At 58.1% G+C, this 23,092-nt stretch overlaps 1 protein-coding gene across 1 annotated transcript in view; it reads left to right on the top strand.

Moving 5' to 3' along the window:
* RNF213 (ring finger protein 213) overlaps nucleotides 1-23,092 on the top strand; it is a 98,788-nt gene that overhangs the window by 48,157 nt on the left and 27,539 nt on the right. The window contains 18 exon segments of the mRNA XM_027770744.1: nucleotides 138-268; nucleotides 592-739; nucleotides 985-1,120; nucleotides 4,898-5,089; nucleotides 5,823-5,968; nucleotides 7,148-7,302; nucleotides 10,498-10,710; nucleotides 11,000-11,181; nucleotides 11,844-11,964; nucleotides 14,732-14,832; nucleotides 14,916-15,098; nucleotides 15,749-15,918; nucleotides 16,009-16,108; nucleotides 18,949-19,060; nucleotides 19,834-20,047; nucleotides 20,270-20,460; nucleotides 21,053-21,175; nucleotides 22,115-22,225. Of these exon segments, the coding sequence (XP_027626545.1) occupies nucleotides 138-268; nucleotides 592-739; nucleotides 985-1,120; nucleotides 4,898-5,089; nucleotides 5,823-5,968; nucleotides 7,148-7,302; nucleotides 10,498-10,710; nucleotides 11,000-11,181; nucleotides 11,844-11,964; nucleotides 14,732-14,832; nucleotides 14,916-15,098; nucleotides 15,749-15,918; nucleotides 16,009-16,108; nucleotides 18,949-19,060; nucleotides 19,834-20,047; nucleotides 20,270-20,460; nucleotides 21,053-21,175; nucleotides 22,115-22,225 (2,729 nt within the window).

Here is a 23,092-nt window from a genome sequence, read left to right as displayed (position 1 = left end):
TGCACCACAGTGTTCGTCTCATGTGGTTGCGCGTGGAGCCAGGGTTGAGGCACCTGGGCAGCCAGACACGCGGGCCGCTGGGGCGCTCCCCACGCCACCTTCCACGTCATCACTGGGCCGTGTTTACTGCCTCACAGGAGAGGCCGACCTCGAGCGGGACATGGAGCCAGAGGCAGGGCGCGGCGGAGGGGTGGTGGAGGAGGTCACGATGGAAACGGAAGGCCCTGAAAAGATGGAGGATGGAGCCCCTGCACTGGGGGGCCCTGATGTGAGTCTAGGTCTCGGACCGCTGCACCCGGAGGAGCTGACAGTGCTCAGCGTCCCCTGTGGGTCCCCGCCCTGTGTCTGAATGTGGGTGTGGCACGGGGCAGGGCTGGCGTGCCTTTTCCTCAAGCCTCCCAGGCAGACTGCCTGTCCCCTCAGAAGCCACTGCCCTTGGGTGGGGCATGTGGGCCATGGCAGCAGGCCAATAGTGCCATCTTTGTCCTCGAGGGCCCCGCCCGCCCCATGCTTCCCGGGTGCTCACACAGACCAGCACCGCATGGGGTGGGCTTCTGCACAGGGCGTGACGGCAACACCCTGTCCCCGCAGTTGCAGGTCCTGGACACCACCCGGCTGCTGCGGAGCTGCGTGCAGGGTGCCGTGGGGCTGCTCAGGGACCAGGGTGCGGGCTGCCGGCGTGCCATGAGGAGGGTCGAAGGCCTCCTCACCCTCCTGAGCGAGGACGACACCCACAGCGGTAGGGGCCCACTCTCGCCCCAACCTGGTCGGGCTCTCTGGGGCAGCGGAGCATCCCCACAGACGTGCAGGCCACCCTTCGGGTTGGGGGGCTCCGGAAGCAGCTAGAACAGCAGGAACCCAAAAGCATCTCTCTGGCCTGGCTGAGGATGGCCGGGCCCCACTGGCGGAGGGTGGGGAAGTGTGGCTAGCCTGCGGCTCAGGCCCCAGGCTCTGCCGAACCACGCCTCCTCTGCCTGTTCACAGCCTCCTTCTTGCGGGTGTCCAAGATGCGCGTCTACGATCTCCTGAAGAGGCAGGAGACCTACATGTACACCCAGAAGGAGTGGGTGGTGAGGGAGGCCTCCAACCAGACCGCCTTACAGGAGGCAGGCACCTTCAGGTAGGCCCGGAGGGGAGTGTTGGCACCTGTCCGCCCCGGCCGAGGCGGGCTGTGCTACCTCCTAAGGCTGCGTTTCAGAGCTGCCGTGTTCTCCCCAAGAGCACAGGATGGATCTGGGTGGTAGTCACACAGAGGGGGCCATGTTGGACTCTTTTTTATTTTAAAAAATAGAACATCTGTTCTCGTAGGAAGTGGGTGTTCACAGCACATTGTAAGCCACAGAAAGGGATGCCTGTTTATTACATTAGGACAGTGCTGTGGGCCAGCACGTGGCACAGTCATTAGGGCACCGGGCCAAATGGTGAACTGTGGTTTGAGTCTTAGACCCAGCAGCTTGATTCTCACACCAGGCTCACGTGCGTCCGTCCGTGCTCAAGATCCCGGGAGGAGAGTGGAGGAGAAGGGATTGCAGCGTGGCCATCCCCTCTGGGGGGTGATTTCCCCCGGCCGAGGCGGGCTGTGCTACCTCCTAAGGCTGCGTTTCAGAGCTGCCGTGTTCTCCCCAAGAGCACAGGATGGATCTGGGTGGTAGTCACACAGAGGGGGCCATGTTGGACTCTTTTTTATTTTAAAAAATAGAACATCTGTTCTCGTAGGAAGTGGGTGTTCACAGCACATTGTAAGCCACAGAAAGGGATGCCTGTTTATTACATTAGGACAGTGCTGTGGGCCAGCACGTGGCACAGTCATTAGGGCACCGGGCCAAATGGTGAACTGTGGTTTGAGTCTTAGACCCAGCAGCTTGATTCTCACACCAGGCTCACGTGCGTCCGTCCGTGCTCAAGATCCCGGGAGGAGAGTGGAGGAGAAGGGATTGCAGCGTGGCCATCCCCTCTGGGGGGTGATTTCTCACTTTCTCTCTGTCTCTCCTATGAGCACACATGCCCTGTAGCCAAAATCTCTCAATTAAAAAAAATAAAGACACGTACAGGGGAGGGCAGAGGCTGATTTCCGGGTTGCAGGGCGGGTGGGGACTGACAGTATAGACGGGAGGCCCAGGGCCATGCATTGCCCTGGTGCTCTGCTCACAAAGCTGGGACCCTCCTTGGGACTGACCATGTTGGTCTCTGAAGAGGGAGGACCTCAGGCCTGGTGGCAGGTGCTCTCACTCTGACGCCCGTCCCCTCGCCGTATCCCCAGTCCTGGCCAGGCCTGCTTGGATGTTCTGCCTGCCACGTGCTTGGCGTGAGCAGGAGTGAGCAGGGAGAGCCAGCCCGCGCTGGCCCTCGGCTGCAGAGTGCCTCCACAGCTGTCTGTCCCCAGCTGGCCCTCGTGTCTTCCCTAGGCGTGTCCAGGGTGAGCCTAGGAAGGTGTTCATTCCCCTTATTTGCTCCTCACAGGTTTATTAGCACTTTATGACCCTGCGTTGCCCATCTCTCCCTGGATCTCCGGCCTGCCCAGTTCCTGCTCTGCAGGTCGCTGTAGCGCTCCGGGTGGCCAGGTCTCGCAGGTGGCGCTGACCATTGGACTCTCGTGCTTCGCGACCAGGAGCCTGCAGGGCTACTTGCACCAGACTTGGCGGCAGGCTCTAGTTCCCGCCCATTAGTTGGGGACGTAGGTCATCTACCCTGCTGGGGCAGAGTGACCACACACCCGGAGTGTTCGCTTTTGCTTGGGCTTTCTGGCGGCCGGCTCTGCCCACCTGAGCACATGCCGAGCGGGCTTGCAGCCACCCCAGGTATCCCCGCCGTCACTCTGTGTCCCTGTGCCTGCCAGTTCCAGGACTCCCCTAGCCCAGGGTTCTTGCCCACCCATGGTCGCTCCGCTCCCTTCCCAGCCACTCTCCAGTCCTCTCCAGGTTCCTGTGTGACAGACCTGAAAAGCTCTTCTAAGGGACCAGCAGGTGGAGTAATGGTTATGTCGCTAGACTCCCACGTAATCGGCCACAGTTCAAGTCCTGGACCCAGCTGCTTGAGACTCATGCTGGGCATATGTGCGTGAGTGCCCAGAATCCCAAGAGGAGAATGGAGGAGAATGGATTGTGGTGTGGCCAGCTGGGGTGCCCCCCACCCCACATTTCTGTCTCTCCAGCAAGCACATACACTCTATGGCAAAAATCTCTAAAAAAAAAAAAATTCTAAAAATTATTTTCAAAATAGGATCTTAGTTTTTCTTTTATTTTCTTTTTTTTGGAGAGGTTTTTGCCATAGGGCGTGTGCGCTCGCCAGGCAGAGAGAGACAGAGAGACAGAAAGCAAGAAATCACCCCCACGGGGGATGGCCACGCCGCAATCCCTTCGCCTCCATTCTCCTCTTGGGATCTTGGGCATGCACGCACACGCGCCCGGTGTGAGTTTTAAGCCACTGGGTCTGGGATGCGAACCGCGGTCGACTACATGGGAGTCCAGTGACATAGCCATTACACTAACTGCTGGTTCCCATGTCCCCATTCTTAATCTTTCACCGCAGAATCTTGAAGTGAATTATGTTTTTACGGAACACTTTGTTTGTTTTAGACAGGAACTTTTTTCTTTAAATTTGTCAGAAGGCACCTGCTCTTGCCAGACCTGGGTGGTAGGGAGCCCCCCACGGGCATGGTCATGCTGCACTCCCTTCTCCACTTCTCCACTTCTCCCTGCTGTGCGGATAATTAGGAGCACACACAGCCTGCGTGTGCTTTCCATGCGGCTGTGGCCAGGACTCACGCTGCGTGGTTGGCCAAGTGGATATAGCCACCGGCTGGCCCTAGACGTGGAGTTTTTGCCATTGCGGGTAGCTAATCCCACCAGTTAATACGCACCTCCACTTACAGATGTGTGAGGGGTCATCAAAGGCTTCCCACAAATGCATATTGTGAAACAGTGTGGGATTTCGAGGTTCTTTCTGCCCCAAAACAAACTCATACTCAAAATGATCCCATTTCCCCACAAACTGCAGCGGTACTTACAGAGGTGGACATGCAGGCAACCCTGGGACACACAGGTTTGGACTGGGTCCAGCTGCACTGGTTCCCAGTGACACCGAAGACGCAGTGCAGCACCATAGACGTATTTCCCCTCCCTTTTCCTTTGTGAGAGGAGGGGTGAGGCAGACATCGACAGGGAGCAGCTGCTTCACATACTGTCCCAGGCCCTCAGTCAGCTTGGGTCACCGCACCAGGGCGTTCACGCGGGCCTAGGAACCAGCCCAGCCTCCCAGGTGGCTCCCAGCCTCCCCGGGGGCTAGCTCGGCCTCCACAGCTGGGCACCTGAGAGTCTCCCTGCCAACAGTTTTTCCTCCTGCTTACTTCGTGTAGGCCCGAGTAGGCAGCTCGTGTTCTTTGTACGGTGCCTGGTCAGTGGGGCTCCGGCGGTCAGGTTGGGAGAGTCGCAGTTATGTGCGGACGCTCGGCTGCAGAGGGTCGGCCCCGCGTCGTCCAGGGCCGACTGTATGTAAACACTCGGACGCAGGACACAGGAACTTGAGCACCAAGTGCGTCCTGGGTGAACGTGCACCTTCTTACTGACCTCATCTAGAACTAATTACGTTGGCCTGTTTGTCTTTATTAGAGTCTACCTCTGACTAATTGTTAAAACTTTTTTTCCCAAACAACTCTGGTCATTACCTAGAGATCCGCGATGCCTCCTCTGCCCAAGCAGGGAGTGACTGCCGCGTGTTAGATGGAGGGCCGAGACCCATCCCAGACCGCCTGTAATCTTGGGAAGGAGGACGGCTCCGTGCACTGCGGGGGCTGTGGTGGGAGAGGGGCCAGCAGCTGTCTCACTAACACCCGGCGGAGGGCAGCAGCGCCCCTCCCGGCTGCTCCGAACCCAGCGAGGTCCCCTCTCTCCCTCTGCAGGCACACCCTCTGGAAGCGGGTCCAAGATGTGGTCACCCCCGTCCTGGCGAGTGTGACTGCATTCATTGACAGGGACTGTAACCTGGAACTGCTGCTCAGGCCAGACTCCCCACGCTGGGCCAAGGCCCTCTGGATGTTTGTTTTCCGGGACATCAAGCTTCTGAGCATTCCCCTCGTGCTGAGCAACACCCGGTGAGCGGGTCTGTCCAGGGAAGGCAACTGTCCTAGCACCCCGCTCTCACAGCTGCCCCCGGTGTCCAGTGACGCACGGGTCTGGCATTAGAACCCTCCGTGGGCTTTTGTCACCCCCTAGGGATTCTGGCCTTGGAGTAACAAAAGCCAGTTTGACTGCATTCTGGGGACTTCTTGTTTTGTCCCTGCTCTCAGAGCACCCGTCACAGTTAAAGCCAGGTGCAATGCCCCACGTGGACAAGGCGCAGTCCGGAGGAGACACTGGACTTGGGTTTCCGTTTCCTGTCCCTTAGCCCACGGGGCTGCGCAGCCTCTCAGAGGCCCAAGCTTGGGGAACCCAGGTGGCTTCCCGTCCAATTTCAGGGTCTTCAGTTCCGGGATGTGGGTGGGGCAGGGCCGTGACCTCCTGGAGTGCTGACCTGCCTGTGGGCGCCTCTTCTGGAGACGAGGAGCTGCCGCTGTCATGAGAAGCCGCCGTGCACAGGGCCTTGGCAGGGCCCAGGCCGGAGGCTCAGTTCTGCCAGATGCCAGCCTGGGCCTGTCTAATTCCGCCAGTAAGCTAAGCACTGACCACGCAGCCCTCGTGCTCCCAGAGCCGGGCACCTGCGCCATAGGCCGCCCGCTGCGCCCTGTGTCTGGAGGCCTGGGTGGAGCCGGCACCAGTGGAGAATCCCATCCAGCGTCCAGAGTGAGGCCACAAGGCCCTGCTCTTTTCTCATCTGCCCTGTTGCAGATCCACGGGCGACATGTCCTACATCATGGTGCCAAACTACATGGCCCTCCCGGGGGGCACCGCCAATGACTTCCCGTTCAGCTGGAGGATCAAGGACTACCTGGAAGAGCTCTGGGTCCAGGCTCAGTATATCAAAAATGTGGAAGGTGAGCCCCCAGACGGGTGTGAGCACAGGCGCCCTGAGCCCTTTGCCCCCAGATGGGTGCGAGCACAGGCGCCCTGAGCCCTTTGCCCCCAGACAATGGGGTGCGGCAATGCTGGGTCTGCAGCTCCCTCTGCACAAGGAGGCGCTCGCGGCCCCGCCACCCTCCTAGCATCTGCTGTAGGAGCAGAGGTCTTCCAGGGCGAGAGGCCTTTTGGCCCCAGGGCAGAGGGAGCCGTGAGCTAATCCTCAGTGATATGCTCTCCGGGGCTGTGGTGACACTTGTCACCTGCCACAGCTGGTCATTCCCCTTCAGAGTGCGGGGGACCGCATAGGGCTCCGTGGCTAGTGGACAGTGCACCCTCCTGTCCCACATGCACGTGGACAGCAGCTCCCCCTGAGCCCCAGCCCAGCCCTGCTGCAGCACACTGCCCGCTGTCAGCAGCCACAGACTTTGGCTGTGGTGCTCCAGTAAAACCGAGAGCCCGGCATGCCTGGAAACGTCGCCTTCCCGCATGGACGAGCCCGTGGTCGTTTCCTTCCAGGGCTGGTCAGAGCACTCGGGGTGACCTGGGCTGTCAAGGTCTCCCTCGACAGGCTGCTCCCAACGAGGGCGGACACCCTTCCCTAGGAACTGACAGTCTGGACTCGAGCCCCTGGAAAGCATGCCTGGGCCCCACCATGCCCTCCTTGGCAGGACCCCCTGACAGTCTGGACTCGAGCCCCTGGAAAGCAGCCCCTGCCTGCCAGTTCCCAGAGACCCTGGGCTCCTGTGACTTAGGAGACATGTGTCATGGACTTGGGCTCCCCTGCGGGGCTAGCTCAGCTGTGACTCAGTTTAACAGTGTTTAGGGACCAGCAGTTGTCGTAATGGCTATGTCGCTGGACTCCACGTAGTCGATCGTGGGTTGAGTCCCAACCCGGTGGCTTAAAATCACGCCGGGCGCGTGTGCGTGCGTGCCCAAGATCCCGAGAGGAGAATGGAGGAGAAGGGGTTGCGGCGTGGCCATGTAGACAGCTCCTTCGTTCCCCCAAGACCACCGCTTGTCCCCCAGCTCTTGCAGGGACGGGTGCCAGTACCTGTTCACGTGCAGCCCCTCGCTCAAGGGCAGCCAAGCTCTTCATGGGGTAGGCAAGGAGGATCTGGTCCCTTCCTGAGCCTCCTTTGGCTCCCTCTTGGCAGGGCCATCCAAGCAGCTGGTGGAGATCTTTCGGCAGACCCCTCTGGGCACACTTCTGGCCCAGCTCCCAGGAGAGGAGCAGCAAGACGCGCTCCAGCGCTACGTCAGGGACTTCCTCCTCCTGACCATGGGCGTGTCCTCGCAGGAGGAGCTGCAGGTGGGTACCCGAGGGCTGGCTGGGCCGCGTAGCAGGATTGGGTGCAGCCCCTCACCACCCAGAGCTGGTGCTACTGTGTTTGGACACCATGACCGGTTTGTGAGGGGCAGCAGGCTGACGACTGCTCCGGCTCCGAGCCCCACACCAGGCCCTGCCGCTGTCCAGGGTTGCTCGGAAATGGAGCGCACCCCGAGTGCCCTAAAATACTTTCCTTTTAAATGTTTCTTCTGAAGAAAATTAAGGTAAATGCTTACTGACCCTGGGCCAGCCTGGTGGTGTGTGATGGCCGACATAGGCTGTGGCCACATGGGAGGCCTGGGTTCTATCCCAGTCGCTCTAAAACCGGTACATATCTGTAGTTCCAGTTGCTCAGGGGCTGAGGCAGGAGGACCTAACACAGTGAGTCCCTGTCTGAAAACACTGAACAGATGAACGGGAGACAGCCGGTGTGACTAAACGTCAAGTGTCCTCAGGGGTCAGTACGGACAGATGATGGTTTTATTTCCATTGTCAGAGGGTGAGTGCGCTCACCAGAGACAGAGACAGAGAACCCTCAGCAGGTACAGTCATGCCACCATCCCTTCTCTTCCATGTCTCCATCCTGTCCTGGCTTGGGGCACTCCTGCCCATACACCTGGAGTGTTTTTCAAGCCAGCAGGGCTGGGGTTTGAATCGATGAACTATGTGGGCTCCAGCTCCCTTGCTACAAGGCTGTGGGGCTGGCCCGTGAGTTTTCAAAATGTGTAAAGGTCATACACACGAGCTGTTAACGGAGTGGTTACACAGACAGCCAGAAAGCATTGGGAAAGTTCTCAGCCTCACCAGAAAATAAACAGATAATGTGTACATTTCTACCTATGCATTTAGCAAAACTATGAAAAAGGACAGAAGAAAGAAGCAAAACATTTAAGGGACCCAAAATTGAAAGAAATCTGATTACAATGTTTATGGTAATGTCTTTGACTGGACTGATAATCAACAGTGTATTCATGATGGGAGAATTCATTTGGTATGCTGCGATGGTACACAGTGATGAAATGCATAAATTAAAATAGAATAGAAAAAGCTGCCGTGCTACAGAGAAGGCAGAGGGCCCCCTGCTGGTGGTGGTGTGAACAGCAGGTCCTCTGGAAACCAGTGGACGGGAGGAAGACGAGACTAGGGGACGTGTGTGCTCTGCAGAGACACAGGGGGAAGACGTGCTGTTGGGGTGTGGGCACGCCGCAGTCCCTTCATTTCCCCATCCCACTGGGATCTGAGGCATGCATGCACGTGTGCCTGGTGTGTTTTTCAAGTTGCTGGGACCAGTACGCGAACCAGCTGGCCACATGGGACCTGGTTCCCTTAAGCACCAGGCCACGGGGCTGGCCCAGGAGGAAGACGCACACTAGACTGCTGAGTCTTTTCTAAAACAGCGTAGCGATGCAGAGGAATGTTCTGTTTTCAGCACTGTTCCTTTCTGCTCCGCTTCTACAACTAAAGAATTAGAAACAGTTTAGTTGTGCCTCTTCTCCGGCTGGAAACATAGAGAGCATTTAAGAGAAGAAAAAGAAGGCTCCTGCTGTGGGAGAAGCTAAGAAAAAGGCTCCTGCTGCGGCGGAAGCCACCAAGAGAAAGGTTCCTGCTGTGCCAGAAACCCTTAAGAAAAAGCGAAGGAATTTTGCGGAGCCGAAGATCAAGCATCTAAGGAAAGATGCTGCGAAAGGCAAGGAGGAAGCTTATCTATGAAAAAGCTCAGCACTATTGTAAGGAATATAGGCAGATGTACAGAACTGAGATTCGCATGGCCAGGATGGCAAGAAAAGCTGGAAACTTCTGTGCACCTGCAGAGCCCAAATGGGTGTTTGTCATCAGGATCAGAGGGATCAACGGAGCGAGCCCAAAGGTTCGAAAGGTGTTGCTGCTTCTTTGTCTTCACCAGATCTTCAATAGCACCTTTGTTAAGCTCAACAAGGCTTCAATCAACATGCTGAGGATTGTGGAACCGTGTATTTCGTGGGGGTACCCGAACCCGAGGTCAGTAAGAGAACTGATCTACGGACGTGGTTATGGCAAAATCAATAAGCGAATTGCTTTGACAGGTAACTCTTCGATTGCTCTGTCTTGGTAAATTGGGCATCATCAACATGGAGGGTCTGATTCATGAAATCTATACTGTTGGAAAACACTTCGAAGAAGGAAATAACTTCCTGCGGCCCTTCAAATGCTCTTCTCCACGGGGTGGAATGAAGAAAAAGACCACCCATTCTGTAGAAGGTGAAGATGCTGGCTACAGGGAAGACCAGATGACAGGCTTACTAGAAGGGTGAACTAAGGTACCCACCATGATTATTTTCATAATCTGGTCAGTAAATAAACAGTGGCTGTTTTTAAACTGCAAAGAAAAAAAGAAACAATTTAATTGTCAAAAAATAAAGAATGGACGAATTAAAGGAGGACCATTTGATGGATTATCTTGCAGCCATTAAAAACATTTTTCAGGGGTCAGCCAGTGGTGTGGTGGTTAAGGTGGCTGGATCTCATATGGCCGACTATGTGGTTCAAATCCTGGACCCAATGGCTTGAAAAAAACACCAGGCATGTGTGTTTGCAAGCCTCAAACCCTGAGAGGAAAATGGAGAAGGGATTGCAGAGTGGCCATCCACCCCAGGGGGTGACTTCTCAGCTTCCCCCCTTCTCTCTTTTGTGCATGCACCCTATAGCAGAGCACACTTTGTGATAGAAACGTCCATGAGGTGGTGGTCAGTGGGCAACGGTAGGGGTGCTCCCACCCTCATGCGGTGACAGTGGTGAGAGCACAGCCGTAAGAAGGTCCAGCGGCAGCCAGCACGGAGGTGCTGCCCCACGGTTCCGATCCACGAGGATCCCAGGGTCGGGGTTCCCGGGCCACCCTGAACACGCCAAGTGCATGGGTGCCTGTGTGCCCGCCTGGCCAGGAAGGGGACTGCAGGCCTGTGGCGTGAGGCCCTGCTGAGGCTGCCTGTCTTTCTCTCCTTTCTTCCTCCTCTGCCTCTCACTCTCATGAAAGAAGCTTAACAAAGGTAGCAGATGGCCAGCAGGGACTGCACCAGAACGTAACCGGTACGAGCAGTACGCAGGGCCTTTATTTTCTTCGTAGGTTTAGTATAGTTACAGGCTGCCACAGGGAGGACATGTTCTGTGATCTAACACCTGCTAAGAAACCCTCCCTCCCAGTTTCTGCAGAGGGCCCTGTGGTCCTGCATCTGGGAGCTGAGAGCAGCGTCTGGAAGATCCGAGGAGGAGCTCTCGCTACCCTGGGTGCATCTGGCCTATCAGCACTTCCGCAGCCGGCTGCAGAACTTCTCCCGCATCGTGACGATCCACCCGCCAGTCCTGCGCAGCCTGATCGAGGCCACACGGCACCACGACCTGTCTGCACATGAGATGGTACGGCCTCTGGGGCGGGCCCAGGCCTCAGCCTTAGTGCTCCCTCCTGGGAGTGGAGACGCACGGGGCCATGTTCCAGATGGAGGCCCTGCGTGGGCACACATCTGAGCAGGTCAGGAGATGGTATGGACCTGCCCATCTATGAGCTCTGCATCCCGGGGCCTTAAAGGATGAGGTTCCTGTTGCAGCACTCAGAACCTCTGGGATGACGCCAGGGCCGGCCTGAGCACTAGAGCAACCAGAGAAGGCGGGGAGGGCGGCTGCTCAGCCGTGTGCCCCTGTCTTCCAGACCCTGGACGCTCTTGCAGCGCAGGCCTGCATGGAGATGCTGTCCACAGACACCCTGAGGCCAAGTCCGCGGGCCTGGCTGCAGCTGGTGAGGCGCCTCTCTGTGCCCCTGGAACTCATCTGCTCGGACGGGTACGCACAAGGCAGCGGGAGTGCGGCCCGAGCCACCATCAGGACAGTCAGGTGAGGCTTGGGCCCCCCGGCCACAGCCCACGCTCACCGTGGCCTGCAGGACCTGAGCCCGGCAGGGAGGAGGGGCAGAGCATGCACAGGAGCATTCTCTCCTGTGTCACCTGACGGAGGGCGGCGTCTCACCAGGTGCTAATGTCGCAAGAAGAGAATAGTGTCCTGGAGCCCTGGGCAGGCTGCAGGTTCCTGCACTGGGGCTGCGACAGCAAGGCACATTTAGAAAGGACGGCAGGGCAAGCAGAGAGGGCCCAGGCATCAGGATCAGGGTCACCTCGCTGCCCCATGCTGGGCTTCCAGGCATCAGGGTCAGGGTCACCTCACTGTCCCATGCTGGGCTTCTAGGCATCAGGGTCAGGGTCACCTCGCTGTCCCATGCTGGGCTTCAGAGGCAGGGTGGCCCCCGCCAGCCTCAGAGCTGCACACCGAGTAGTGGGTCGGGGTGCAGCCCTGAGAGCTGGAGTCGTTTCTGCGCCAAGCGTCTGAGGGAGTGTGGGTGGCGGGTCAGGGGGCACGTCACCTGGGACTCACCCAGAATGCCCCAGCAGCCTTCCCAGGCCGCACCTGGTCCTCAGCCCCGCGCCACGCCCGCCCCTCCTCCCCGCTCCATGGCACGTGGCTCATGTTGTGCCGATGCCGACCGCAGCCTCTGCTGACAGGGGCCAGTGGAACCGGATTTTCTCTGTCGCGCTCTTCGTGGAGCATGTCCTCCTGGGGACCGAGGCCCAGGTCCCTGAGTTACACGGGCTGGTGACTGAGCACGTCTTCCTACTAGACAAGGTGAGTGCGTGATGCCTCCTCGGGGCGGAGCTCCCGCACCGCGGCCCGACGCCGGCCGCACGTCGGCATGCTAGCTCTCGGGCGGCTCTGCCCAGGAGCACACACGAGGTGACTGGGGAGCCGCTCAGAGGCCAGTGCCCAGTCACGCGGTTCCACGCTGCTCAGCGGGGCCGTGTAACGGGCTGCAGTTGCAGGAACAGAGACTGTTCTTACAATGGCACGCAGACGGGGCTCCGTGTCAGGGGACAGCTCGTGAGGCCTCTGGGAGGGATGGAGGAACACCACTGGCCTCAGGGTGACGCCAGAGCAAGGTAGCAGCCTGGCCCTTGGGGGACGGTTCCCATTGCCAGCTAGGAAAACGGGGGCAAGAGAATGCCAGAGGGCCGGGCCTGGGGAGCACAGCAACTTCTCTGGTTGCTGCTGCGTGGCCCCGGCCCAGGGAGCTAGTGACAGTGAGGCCCCGACGTGCAGGGGTGCTCGTGCAGGGCCCAGAATGAGGGCCACACTCTCGCCGCAGACAGCCTGGTGAATAAGGCAAGGCATTTATTCCATGAGGTCAACCCTGGGCTGCTCTGTAGAGCTGGACAGAGGGGCAAAGACACATCTGAAGGTGGGGGGACATTACTTAGCAGGAAGGAGGCCTGGTCATGTCCTCAGCGGGTCACAAGGAAACCTGACGGTTCGGAGGCACTCACTGCTCAGGGGCAGTCTGCGCACGCAGGGCAGCGGCCTTCTCGGCAGGGGCTTGAGGATGAGCGTTGGCCAGCCAGTCCCGACGGCGCGTAGACGCCAGTTTGGACACCCAGTGTGGCTTTGCTACGCTTGTGCCGATGCACCCTCAGCCAGTCATGGCGGTCTCCACAGCGAGGGGGCTGTTACCGGGCGTGAGCGAAGCGCTGGGCTCCCCCTGTGGAGAGGGAGGGCTCTGTGAGGCCCTTGGGAGGCAAGTGAAAGAGTCGAGGCCTGCTTTCCTAAGGCCAACCTGTTAGTCTGGGCTCTACAGTGACGTGTCATGGAGGCACTCATGGCTTGGCGAGGCAGCGCAACACGGTGCTCCTGCAGCGACAGCAAGCGTCTGCAGCAGCGACGGTGGCTGCCCCGCCACATGACGGCTGGGCGCTCGGGCTGCATGGCGCTGTCGGGGTGGCTGAGACGGGCAGCTCTGAACTGCAGGGAGCTGGCCCGGGCACCAGACGCCTGCTGCTCTGCTGCGCTGATGTGGCCCCGGCCGAGGCTGCGCCTCACGGGGGGTGGACACCTATGTCCCAGCTCCCTGGAGCCAGGCCCTCTCTCCCTTGGTCATCCGCGGTCAGAGAAGGCTGTCCTGTGTCTGCCCACGGGCCGGGGCACACGGCCACTTCCACCCAGAGCTCCTCGTGCTCAGCAGAGGCGCCTGGCCTTGTCCAGTGCAGGAAGCCGGGAAGTCCTCAGCAGAGTGGTCACACGTCCCAGGACATCGTGGACGTGCTTGCGAGAAAGGGGACAGTGGGGACAGGCACGGGGACATAGCCAGAGCCCCGCCCATAAACCTCGGCTCCCTCCCCACAGCCCGGGAACCGCCCGGCTCACCTTCGGCTATAAGCTGCTCATCTAAGTGGGTGCACACCGTGTCTGTCTTGGGCCTGCTAGGACTTCGCATGCAGTCCTCAAGGCTCCCCGTGTCGAAGCACAGGCCCGAGTTTCTCTCCCAGGCTGAGTACCGCTCCCCCGGGGCTAGCCCGCGTTTTCTGACCTGTCCATCTGCCAGAAGATACTTCGGCTGTCTCCGCCTTTTAGCTCTTTTCAATAGTCGTGCTCAGAACACGGGTGCAGTGTCTTTTCCTGAGTCCCTCCTGTGAACTCTCTCGGACACGTGCCTAGAGGTGGGACTGCTGGACCGCGTGAAACTCGGCGAACGCTGCCGAGCCTCTGCCAGGTGGCTTCCGCAGCAGCCGCACGGCTTCACATTCCCACCCGCGAAGGCGCCAGGCTCCGGCGCCGCCTCTGGCGACTGCCTCGCTCTGCTCTTCTGAGAGAGGAGACTGGAGGAGAAGGGATCTTGACACGACCATCCCCTGGGGCACGATTTCTTGCTTTCTGTCTCTCTGTATCTCCAGCGAGCACACATACCCTATATCAGAAATCTCTCTCTCAAAAAAAGGGAAACTAAACAATCACTTAAAGGTAGAGAAAGGCATCTGATGAAATGGTGGTCTTCAAGGAAGAGGCGGCATAGTGGTTAGGCACTGGACTCCCACATGGCCCGCCGCGGTTAGGTCCTAGACCTGGCAGCTTGAAAATCATGCTGGGCACATGTGCGTGCATGGCCCAGATCCCGGGAGCAGAGCAGAGGCGAGACTGACAGGATCACCTCCCTGGGGTGGCTTCTCACCTTCCCTCCATTGTCCCTCCCTCTGTCTCTCTGGTGAGCACACATGCCCCATGGCCAAGATCTGAAATGGACACATGAGGGTCGCCCACAGCGGCTCGCGCCCAGGTCTAAGCCCTCTCCCCTTGGCAGTGGAGACACAGGTGGTCATGCCACTTGTCGTTCAAGTTGGAAATATTACAGTGGAGGGAGAGGGGACAATCGGAAATTGAGACCTTAGCCCAAACGGCGCCCTAATCAGAAAGGACACTCCGAGTTAAGGAAGCTGCTGGACGCAGACTCTCAGAGGCCTTGCACCGCAAGTGGGCCCGCCCCGACGGCGCCTGTACGCGGCCAGCCGAGTACAGGCGCCGTCTGTACTGGCCCCTTGCCCTCCGCTGATTCCTCGCTGTCTTTCAGTGTCTTCAAGAGAACTCAGACATCAAGACCCACAGGCCTTTCGAGGCTGTGATGGCTACTCTCTGTGACTGCAAGGACAAAGCCAGCAAGTCCCTTGCCAGGTGAGGCTCCGCCTGGGCCCCACGGAGCTCAGAGCTGGGAGCTCTGGTGGCTCCTGTGCTCAGAGTGGCTCCTTGGATTCCAGGTTTGGCGTTAACCCGTGCCCCATCTGCCTGGGGGATGCACAAGACCCCGTCTGCCTGCCCTGTGACCACGTGTACTGCCTGCCCTGCATCCGAGCCTGGCTCACCCCGGGGCAGATGATGTGCCCCTCCTGCCGGGCCGAGCTGCCGGGCGCGTTCTCTCTGGCCGTCTCCCAGGAGCACAGGTAAATGCCTTCTCTGCTAGGGAAGCGTCCTCTCTTTTCTCCCTCGTTGCAGACAGAGTATTCAGAAGTAGGAACGACTCAGCTTCATTTGGTAGGAAACGTGCTCCCAAGAGACCGCCCTTCTGTGCCTTCACAGCTGGTGCCTCGGGGCCCTCCCAGGACCGTCACGTGTACAGACTTGGGGGGTGGCACACGTAGAGGAAGTAACCCAAAGGGTCACATATGAGAGAAAGCACTCTTGAGAGACCCAGGACCCATGAGGTCCCTCCTCCAGATATGCGCATGCCACCTCCTTCAGGTCCCCAGGCCTGCCAGCTGCCATCCCTCTGGCGCTCTTCCCGCCGGGCGGGCCTGGCCACCCCTAGTCGGCTTTCCTTCCCCTCCGTCCCGAGGCTCATCAGGCCCCAGGATGGGTTCTTGCCATGCTCTGGTCACCCAAGGTGACTGCTGGCTGGTTCAAAAGGGCGAAGGGCCCCTAGCAAGGACGAGCTCATGGCTGTCCGCTGCCGTCTCGGAGGCCAGCCCTAACCACTGGAAGGAGCCACTTGACTCCTGACTTACACGTGTCGTGCCGCCAAGTCTCCCGTCGCGTGTGGAGGCCCGCAGGCACACGGTCCGCAATCTTGACCGCGTTCTCCACTGTCCCCAAGGAGAGCCATTGAGAAGCATGCCCAGTTCCGGCAGATGTGCAACAGCTTCTTCGTAGATCTGGTGTCCACCGTGTGCTTCAAAGACAACCGCCCGCCCCAGCGGCGTGTGGTCGAGAGCCTGCTGTCTCTGCTCTTCATCCAGAAGGAGCTCTTGAGAGACGCTGCCCAGAGTGAGTTCCTGCCTGAGTCGGAACCCAGTTCTCGGTCCCCCGGGTGTGTCTGAGGCTAACACTGAGCCGCCGCTTTCCTCCTGGCCTCAGGACACCGCGAGCACACGAAATCCCTGTCTCCATTCAACGACGTCGTGGACAAGACTCCTGTCATCCGCTCGGTGGTGCTGAAGCTGCTTTTGAAGTACAGGTAGGAGAGGCACGGCAGCGGCTCCCAGAGAGCCTGGGCTCTGGTGCTGTCCTCGCGGCCTCCTCTTTGCTGCCAGGCGTTCTCAGGAATAGCAGCTCGCTTACAATCTGGGGACACTTAGCGAGACGCACTGGTTGCTCTGTACTGCCCCGCTCGTGGGTGTCTAACAGGAGAGACGGAGGTGCTGGGAGGGGCTGCGTGTGAGCGCGTGGCCCCCACGGTCCTGTCACAGCCTCCGCTGCCTGCCTCTGAGGTTGAGAATGGCACCCAGACCCTCCTTCCCCTCCGTGGCCTAGGTCCAGGCTGCTGCCTTCACACCCCAGCGAACATGGGCTCTGTGTCTGCGTCATCTTAGACAAGAGGTCGAACTATCCGAGAATAGTGTCAGCCATGGTACTCGTAGCTGTGTGTGTGTGCACGCGTGCATGCGTGTGTGTGTGTTGAGGGGAAGGGTGTGGCAGGGCAGACACTAAGGAACTCTCTACCCGTTAGCGCTCACGGTGACGCAGACGCAAACGCAGTGGCAGTGGCAGTGGAGGGAGGCACTGGCATCTGAGCGTGACGAGCTCAGTCGTCTCCCCGCCACTGCGCACTCGGAGTTCTTCCAAGTGCCAGTCTGGGGCTGGCCCCACGGAGCCAGACCTCACGTGGCTGACCACGTGCACATCCTGGCCCTGGCAGCTTGACAGACGGGCAGGGTGCGTGTGCGAGTCCCAGGTCCGGACAGGATGGGGAAGTGGAGGAGAGAGGGCTGTGGAGTGGCCATGCCCCGTCGGGTGTGCATTCTCCTCTCTCCTGTCACGCTCTCTGACAGGTTCATACACCTCTAGCAATTACACAGTTGCCAGCTGCGGTGACACAGTGGTGACGTGACACCTTACAGTGCTGGAGCCACATGGGAAAGCCCCAGGTTCCCATCCTGAGGGTGCCACGTGCACACGCATGCTGGCAAGGCTAGGAGTGGATCGTGGGTGAGACTCCCCCTTGGGGGTGCCTGTCCTCCTCTCTCCCTTGCATGAACGAGAGGTACTTTAGTAAATGCCAGTGTCACTTACTAATATTAGTCCTGCATTTTGACCTTGAGAACGTGTCTCCGAGGCGTTCTGTGGAAAGGCAGGGCACACCCCGAACAGGCCAGCGTGTCCACGCGCGGCAACGCTAGTGAAGCTGCTCCTCGCCGTCTTTCAAGGACTGAAGTGGCAGCTTTTACCAGGGTGCCATTTGAGATCGAAGGTCGCCCAGCGAGCCTCCTTCGGGCACTTTGCTGAAACCCAAGGAAGTGACCTGTCACAGCGTAACAATGGATAGGTTGCTAAGGGTACAGCTCAAGCTTTTAGGCAAAAGTTAACATTTTGGAATATGCATATCTTCTGTGAGCTCAACAGCTTTCTATTTGAAGACCTTTCAAGGAGGTCTGTGGTGACATAGCTTGGGGCCAGCAGGCGGCGTGGTGGTTAGGGCATTGGACTCTTATACGGCCGACTGCAGTTTGAGTCCCAGACCTGGCGGCTTGTTTTCTCACTTTCCTTCTCTTTTTTTTTTTTTTTGGAGAGATTTTTGCTATAGGGCGCAGGCGCTTGCCAGACAGACCGAGAGAGACAAAGAGACAGAAAGCGAAAAATCACCCCCCCGGGTTAATGGCCACGCCTCAATCCCTTCTCCTCCATTCTCCTCTCGGGATCTTGGGCCCACACGCACACGCGTCCAGTGTGAGTTTTAAGCCACCAGGTCCAGGACACGAACCGCGGTCGACTACGTGGGAGTCCAGTGACACAGCCATTATGCTAACTGCTGATCCCATCCTTCTCTTCTTTTCTGTCTCTCCCTGGTAAGCACACATACCCGATCACAAACTTAAAACATAGTAATAGTGATAAATAAAATAAATGTTTAAATTAAAAAATATATAGTAAAATAAAAACACAGCCATGCTCTGCAGAGTTCGGCAAGCCAAGATGTTACAGACGCCCACCTGATGTCACAAGATCGTGTGTGGGTCCAAAAAAAAAAGTCCACTTAAAGCGCAGCTTAGACCATTTCAGATCAGCGTAACCGACTGCCGAGCGCACTCACCTGCTTCAGGTCCCACAGCGCCGTTCCCCACTGCCGTGGCCGCTGGGCAGGTTTCACACCTGCAGAGCAGCCCCACAGAGCCTGCGCAGGCCCTGTCCTTCTCCCGGCTACAGCGTGGGCGGCCAGGCTTCACACCTGCCTTAGGCAGATCCACGGGACTGTAAGCCAGGCCACTCTTCTCACTTTTGTTTTAAAAGACTTTATTTTTTTAAAACGTTTACTTTAGTAGATGATGGGCTTATTGTTGTTTTAAATAAATTGATAAATCCTTTTTGAAATTTTTAAAATTCCATTTATTTTTTGTTTTGTTTTTGCTATAGTGTGTGTATACTTGCCGGAGAGAGACAGAAAGAGAGAGAGAGGGGAAAAGTGAGAAGTCACTGCCCAGGGGGATAGCTTCACTGCAGCCCTTTCTTCTCCATTCTCCCTTGGATTGGGGGCATGCATTCACACATGCCCAGCACGATGTTTGAGCCACGGGTCCAGGACTCGAACTGCACAGTCTTAGCCCCGTGCCACCTGCGGACCCAGAGCTCAGCTCCTCTTACTGCACATATGGATAGTTAGAACCCACATAACGAGAGCTCTTCGGGGTCCTGAAACCAGAACCTTCCGAGAGCAGCTGGTCTAAGATTCGGAAGTTTGCATCCCTCCAATATGATGCTAGAATGCTTCCAGTAAAATGTTGCAAGCTGTAGTGTCTATAAGCACATGCCCATTCAGTCTCCAGATCGGAGGTGCCAGGAGTGATGTCTCCCTTTCCACAGCTTCCACGACGTCAAAGGTTATATTCAGGACTACTTGTCCCTGTTAGAGAAGAAAGCGTTCATGATCGAAGACAAGACTGAGCTGTACCTGCTCTTCATCAGCTGCCTGGAGGTAGGCTCCCTGCCAGGTCTCGGCGTCCGTCTCACCGGCTCTGCCCCAGCTCGTTCATAGGACGGAAAAGCGAACAAAATACTCCTGGCCGGTACAGGGAGAGGGCGCTCTGTCCCGGGCAGGGAGAGACGGTCGCAGAGGCCCCGCTCCTGCCCGCAGCAGAGCTGGCGGGAATGAAGGAGCCTGGCGGGACGTGCCCAGCGGACGTGCCACCAGCTGGCCGTGGCTCATGCCGGCTGCGGCACCATGCACAGTCTGTTTTCATCGTCTTCGTATTTTATTTCCAAAATGTTTACGATGTGTACGGAAACTCAGAGGCCAGCAGCGATAGCACGTGCTGATAGATGCCACTGCTTAGCAGCTTGGTTCTGGGGCCCAGGTTCAATCCCCAGCCCACTTACAGAGCCAGGAATGGGGGCGCACACCTGTGGGCCCAGCTTCAGGAGGAGCACGACAGTGAGGCCCCGTGTGAGACACCACACGCACACGCACGACGAGGCAAATTGTTCTCTTCAAGGCTCGTTTCCCTGTGGGGAGTGAAGGGAGGGTAAGGAATAATTGTGTCAGTGTGAACGTCCTGAGCCACGGAGAACTAGTGTCCCTTTATGTTAGAGGCAAGAAGGGGAAGAGGGACAGCGTTCCCCAGAGAACGTTGCCACTAACACAGTCTTCCTTCTTCCTCGGTCCCCGCAGGGTCCACGGCGGCAGTTTCCGAAGGCCGGAGCTGTGCCTTACACGGGTGCTGTCTCGTTCTCTCGTCCTTTGCTCCTTAGGACTCCATACACGAGAAGCTCGGTGCCTGTTCCGGCAACAGCGAGCTGGACCAGCTGCGGGAGGAGGGGCGCTTCCTCAGGGCCTGCTCCCCGGCGAGGTGTGGCCAGGGGCCTGCCCGAGAGACATCGGTGGAATACCTGCAGGAGACGGCCAGGATCCGCCTGTGTCTCGACCGGGCTTCTGACATCATCTCGGAGCGTCAGGGAGGTTCAGGCAGGTCTTTTCCACCTTTCTTGACCTTGGGCTGATGGCCCATTACTTAGAAATTACGGAAAGAGGGAAACTGACTCGTAGAACAGCTCCAGTCCTACCCCCGCGCCCGTTCTGGCTGTTTTCTGCAAACCCCTACGAGATGCCGGCCCTCTGACCAGCCTGTGTCCTGTGGTAAGTGCCCTCCGGTGCCCGCTGCTCACCCGCTCTCTTGTCAAACCCCAGAGGTGCCTGAGGGAAAGCAGCGCTACCTGCAGCACGTCGAGCACTTCTGCACCCGCAGCCACAACGACTGGTTCCGCGTGTACCTGGTACGGAAGCTCAGCAGCCAGCGCGGCACGGAGTTCGTGCAGGGCCTCTCCAGGGAGGGCCACCCCCTGCAGTGGGTGTTCCCCAAGGAGGTCATCGCGCAGCAGGTGAGCGGGCGCCACCCACCTCGCCGCGGCAGCCCGTCTCTGCTCCCCTCCCTGCAGAGCGCACATGGGCATTGCTCCAATCAAACACGACCCTAAGAGAACGTCAGAGCCCTGTGGCCCTTTGTCCTGGCCAGCAGGGCCCTTCCCAGCCCGGCAGGCAGGAAGGAGCACAGACCGAGGACAGGGAGTGCAGAGGGCTTGCTTCAGGGCCCTCAGTGTCCTTCACAGATGCTCGGAAGTCCACTTCTTACTGCCCAGGGGCTATCAAAGTGACGCTCACAACGCTGGCATTGCTCTCCTCACTACCAACTGGGATTGAGAACTAAATAATTGGGAGTCACCCGGCCGTTGGCGCGACACTTGGCATGGAGAAGGCACCAGCTGGGGCTCAGAAGTGCCTGCTGCTCGGCCTTCCATCTTCCCCCAGAGATGACCCTTGTCTGTCGTGCCTCGGGCGGCCCAGGGACCTCAGTGTAGCCCCTTCTAGACCCCTAATGACTTCCTGGACCCTTTACCTACTGAAGGGCTTTTATGCCAAATGCTCTCCCTACCATCAAGCCTGGGACTAACCCCTGCATTTCTGGGGCTGCAGAAGGACCACCCAGGCCAGATGGACCGCTACCTGGTGTACGGTGACGAGTACAGGGCTCTTCGCAATGCGGTGGGCACGGCCGTCCTGGAGTGCAGGCCCCTGGCTATTGAGACTGCGCTGAAGGTAGGACAGGCTTGAGGCTTCCCTCTGCTACCAGACAGCACCCCGGTCTTCCCTCGTTGATAGCAAGTGATGCAGACAGGGGCTCTTGACCAAACCCCAGACTAACGTGTTTCAGAAGTAGCGTGTCCATGGCTCCCTGACACACCTGGCTGGTGCGTGCGAACTCGTGGCTGGAGGAGGGTGGCAGGGACAGGTGTGCGGGACTTGATGTGCTGAGACCGTGGGGGACTTGACCTCTTTGACCGCTGAGTCTACTTCCTCTGGATTGCTCAGGCCAAAGGCGCTGCAGCTACCGTGGACGCTCCGTGTGCTCACCTGAGCAACGGCGCAGGCCGGGGCCTCTCTGTGGTGCCTGGGCCTCTCCTCCCTTTCAAGTCCCTGTTTACTGCCCTGGTGCCAGGAGACGGGCGACATGACACCCTGCCCCTGCATGGGGAAGGTCTCTGGATAAGCCAGGGTCACCAGAGCTGACAGATGTGCACCGAGGTCCATGGCCCATGTTTTGACCTTGTAGCCGAGACGTCTGCCAGAAGGGGGCCCCTAGGTGTGTGCCCAGGTGTTCAGGGCTCTGGTGGCTCCTTCGCACCCTTGGTGGATGGAGGAGGGCTGATGCACACGCCACGCTCGTGTGCGACTCACACTGGGCCCTGGCCCTTGGACAAAGCTGCATAACTTTTAAAAATGTAATTTGCCAGAGGACACGTGAGCTTGCCCTCTTAGAGAGGAGAGGGTGGCCACACCACAATCCCCTATTCCTCCATCCTGTCAGGATTTGGGGCACGCGTGCACGTGCGCCCAGTGCGTGTCACAAGTCGTCAAGTCTAGGGTTCAACCCGTTCAGCCAGCCATGTGGGATCCAGCTCGCTTAACCACCAGGCCGGGGGCGGCCCAAGTCTGCATAGTGTTTAGGTCCCCTCCTTGATACCCTTGTTTCCACAGGCCTGCAGGACCCCCCAGACTCACCAGGCAGTCTACTTACTGTTAGCCCTGTTTAAGGAGGTGGCTGCTCTGTACAGGTCCCCCAATGCAAACCTTCATCCCACGCCAGAGGTGAGTGGTGACACCCAGGGTCTGTGGTCACCGTCTCATCAGCAACAGGGACTTACTGTTTTAAGAGAGATGTTTGCTACAGGGCACATACACTGGCCGAGAAGTCACCCCCGTCCCCGGGGATGGCCACGCAGCAGTCCCTTCTCCATTCTCCTCTTAGGATCTTGGGCACACACAGATACACACACACACACACACACACACACACACACACACGAGAGTTCTAAGCTACTGGGCCTGGGACTCGAACCGCAGTCAACTACGTGGTAGTCCAACAACATTACCATTACACTATCTGCTGGGACTTTTTAAAATAAAAACCACAAACACATACTATGCCCATAATTTTTTGTCCAGGATAGGGTTTCTAACTTTGTTACATGGGAGAACAGTTTCTTTCCTTTTTCTTTTTTAAGAATTATTGAATTTTATTTATTATTATTTAATTTGCTATAGGTATGTGTGCTCACCAGGGGGGGGGCAGTGAGAAAGCAAGCTGCCAGGAACTCAAACCTTGGTCAGCCATGTGGGAGTCCAGTGCCATAGCCGCCTTGCCATCTGCTGTTCCTGGAAGAACAGTTTCTGTTGACCCCCAGCTTCTGCAACTAGTTAAAATCCCAGTCGAGCATGTAAGACGGTGTGCCACACCCGACCCCACAGCAGGGCTAGGGCGTGGCTGCCCTGCCTGTGTGTGGAAACCCTCTCCTCTCAAGAGCCGCCCTCAGATGGCAATAACCAGCTGAGGTTTGCTTTGACCTAGATGTGGATTTGGTACAAAATGGCTAACCAGGGGCACACCTTCAAAGTCACCCTGTGGTCATCTTCGCCGTATTGTAACGGCACCGCCATTTTCCCGTCAGCAACGGG

This window comes from Tupaia chinensis, unplaced genomic scaffold (assembly GCF_000334495.1).
Source record: "Tupaia chinensis unplaced genomic scaffold, TupChi_1.0 Scaffold000159_1, whole genome shotgun sequence".
Classification (NCBI taxonomy): domain Eukaryota; kingdom Metazoa; phylum Chordata; class Mammalia; order Scandentia; family Tupaiidae; genus Tupaia; species Tupaia belangeri.
The sequence above is the reverse complement of the archived record's forward strand: the minus strand, read 5'-3'. Positions and strand labels throughout refer to the sequence as shown.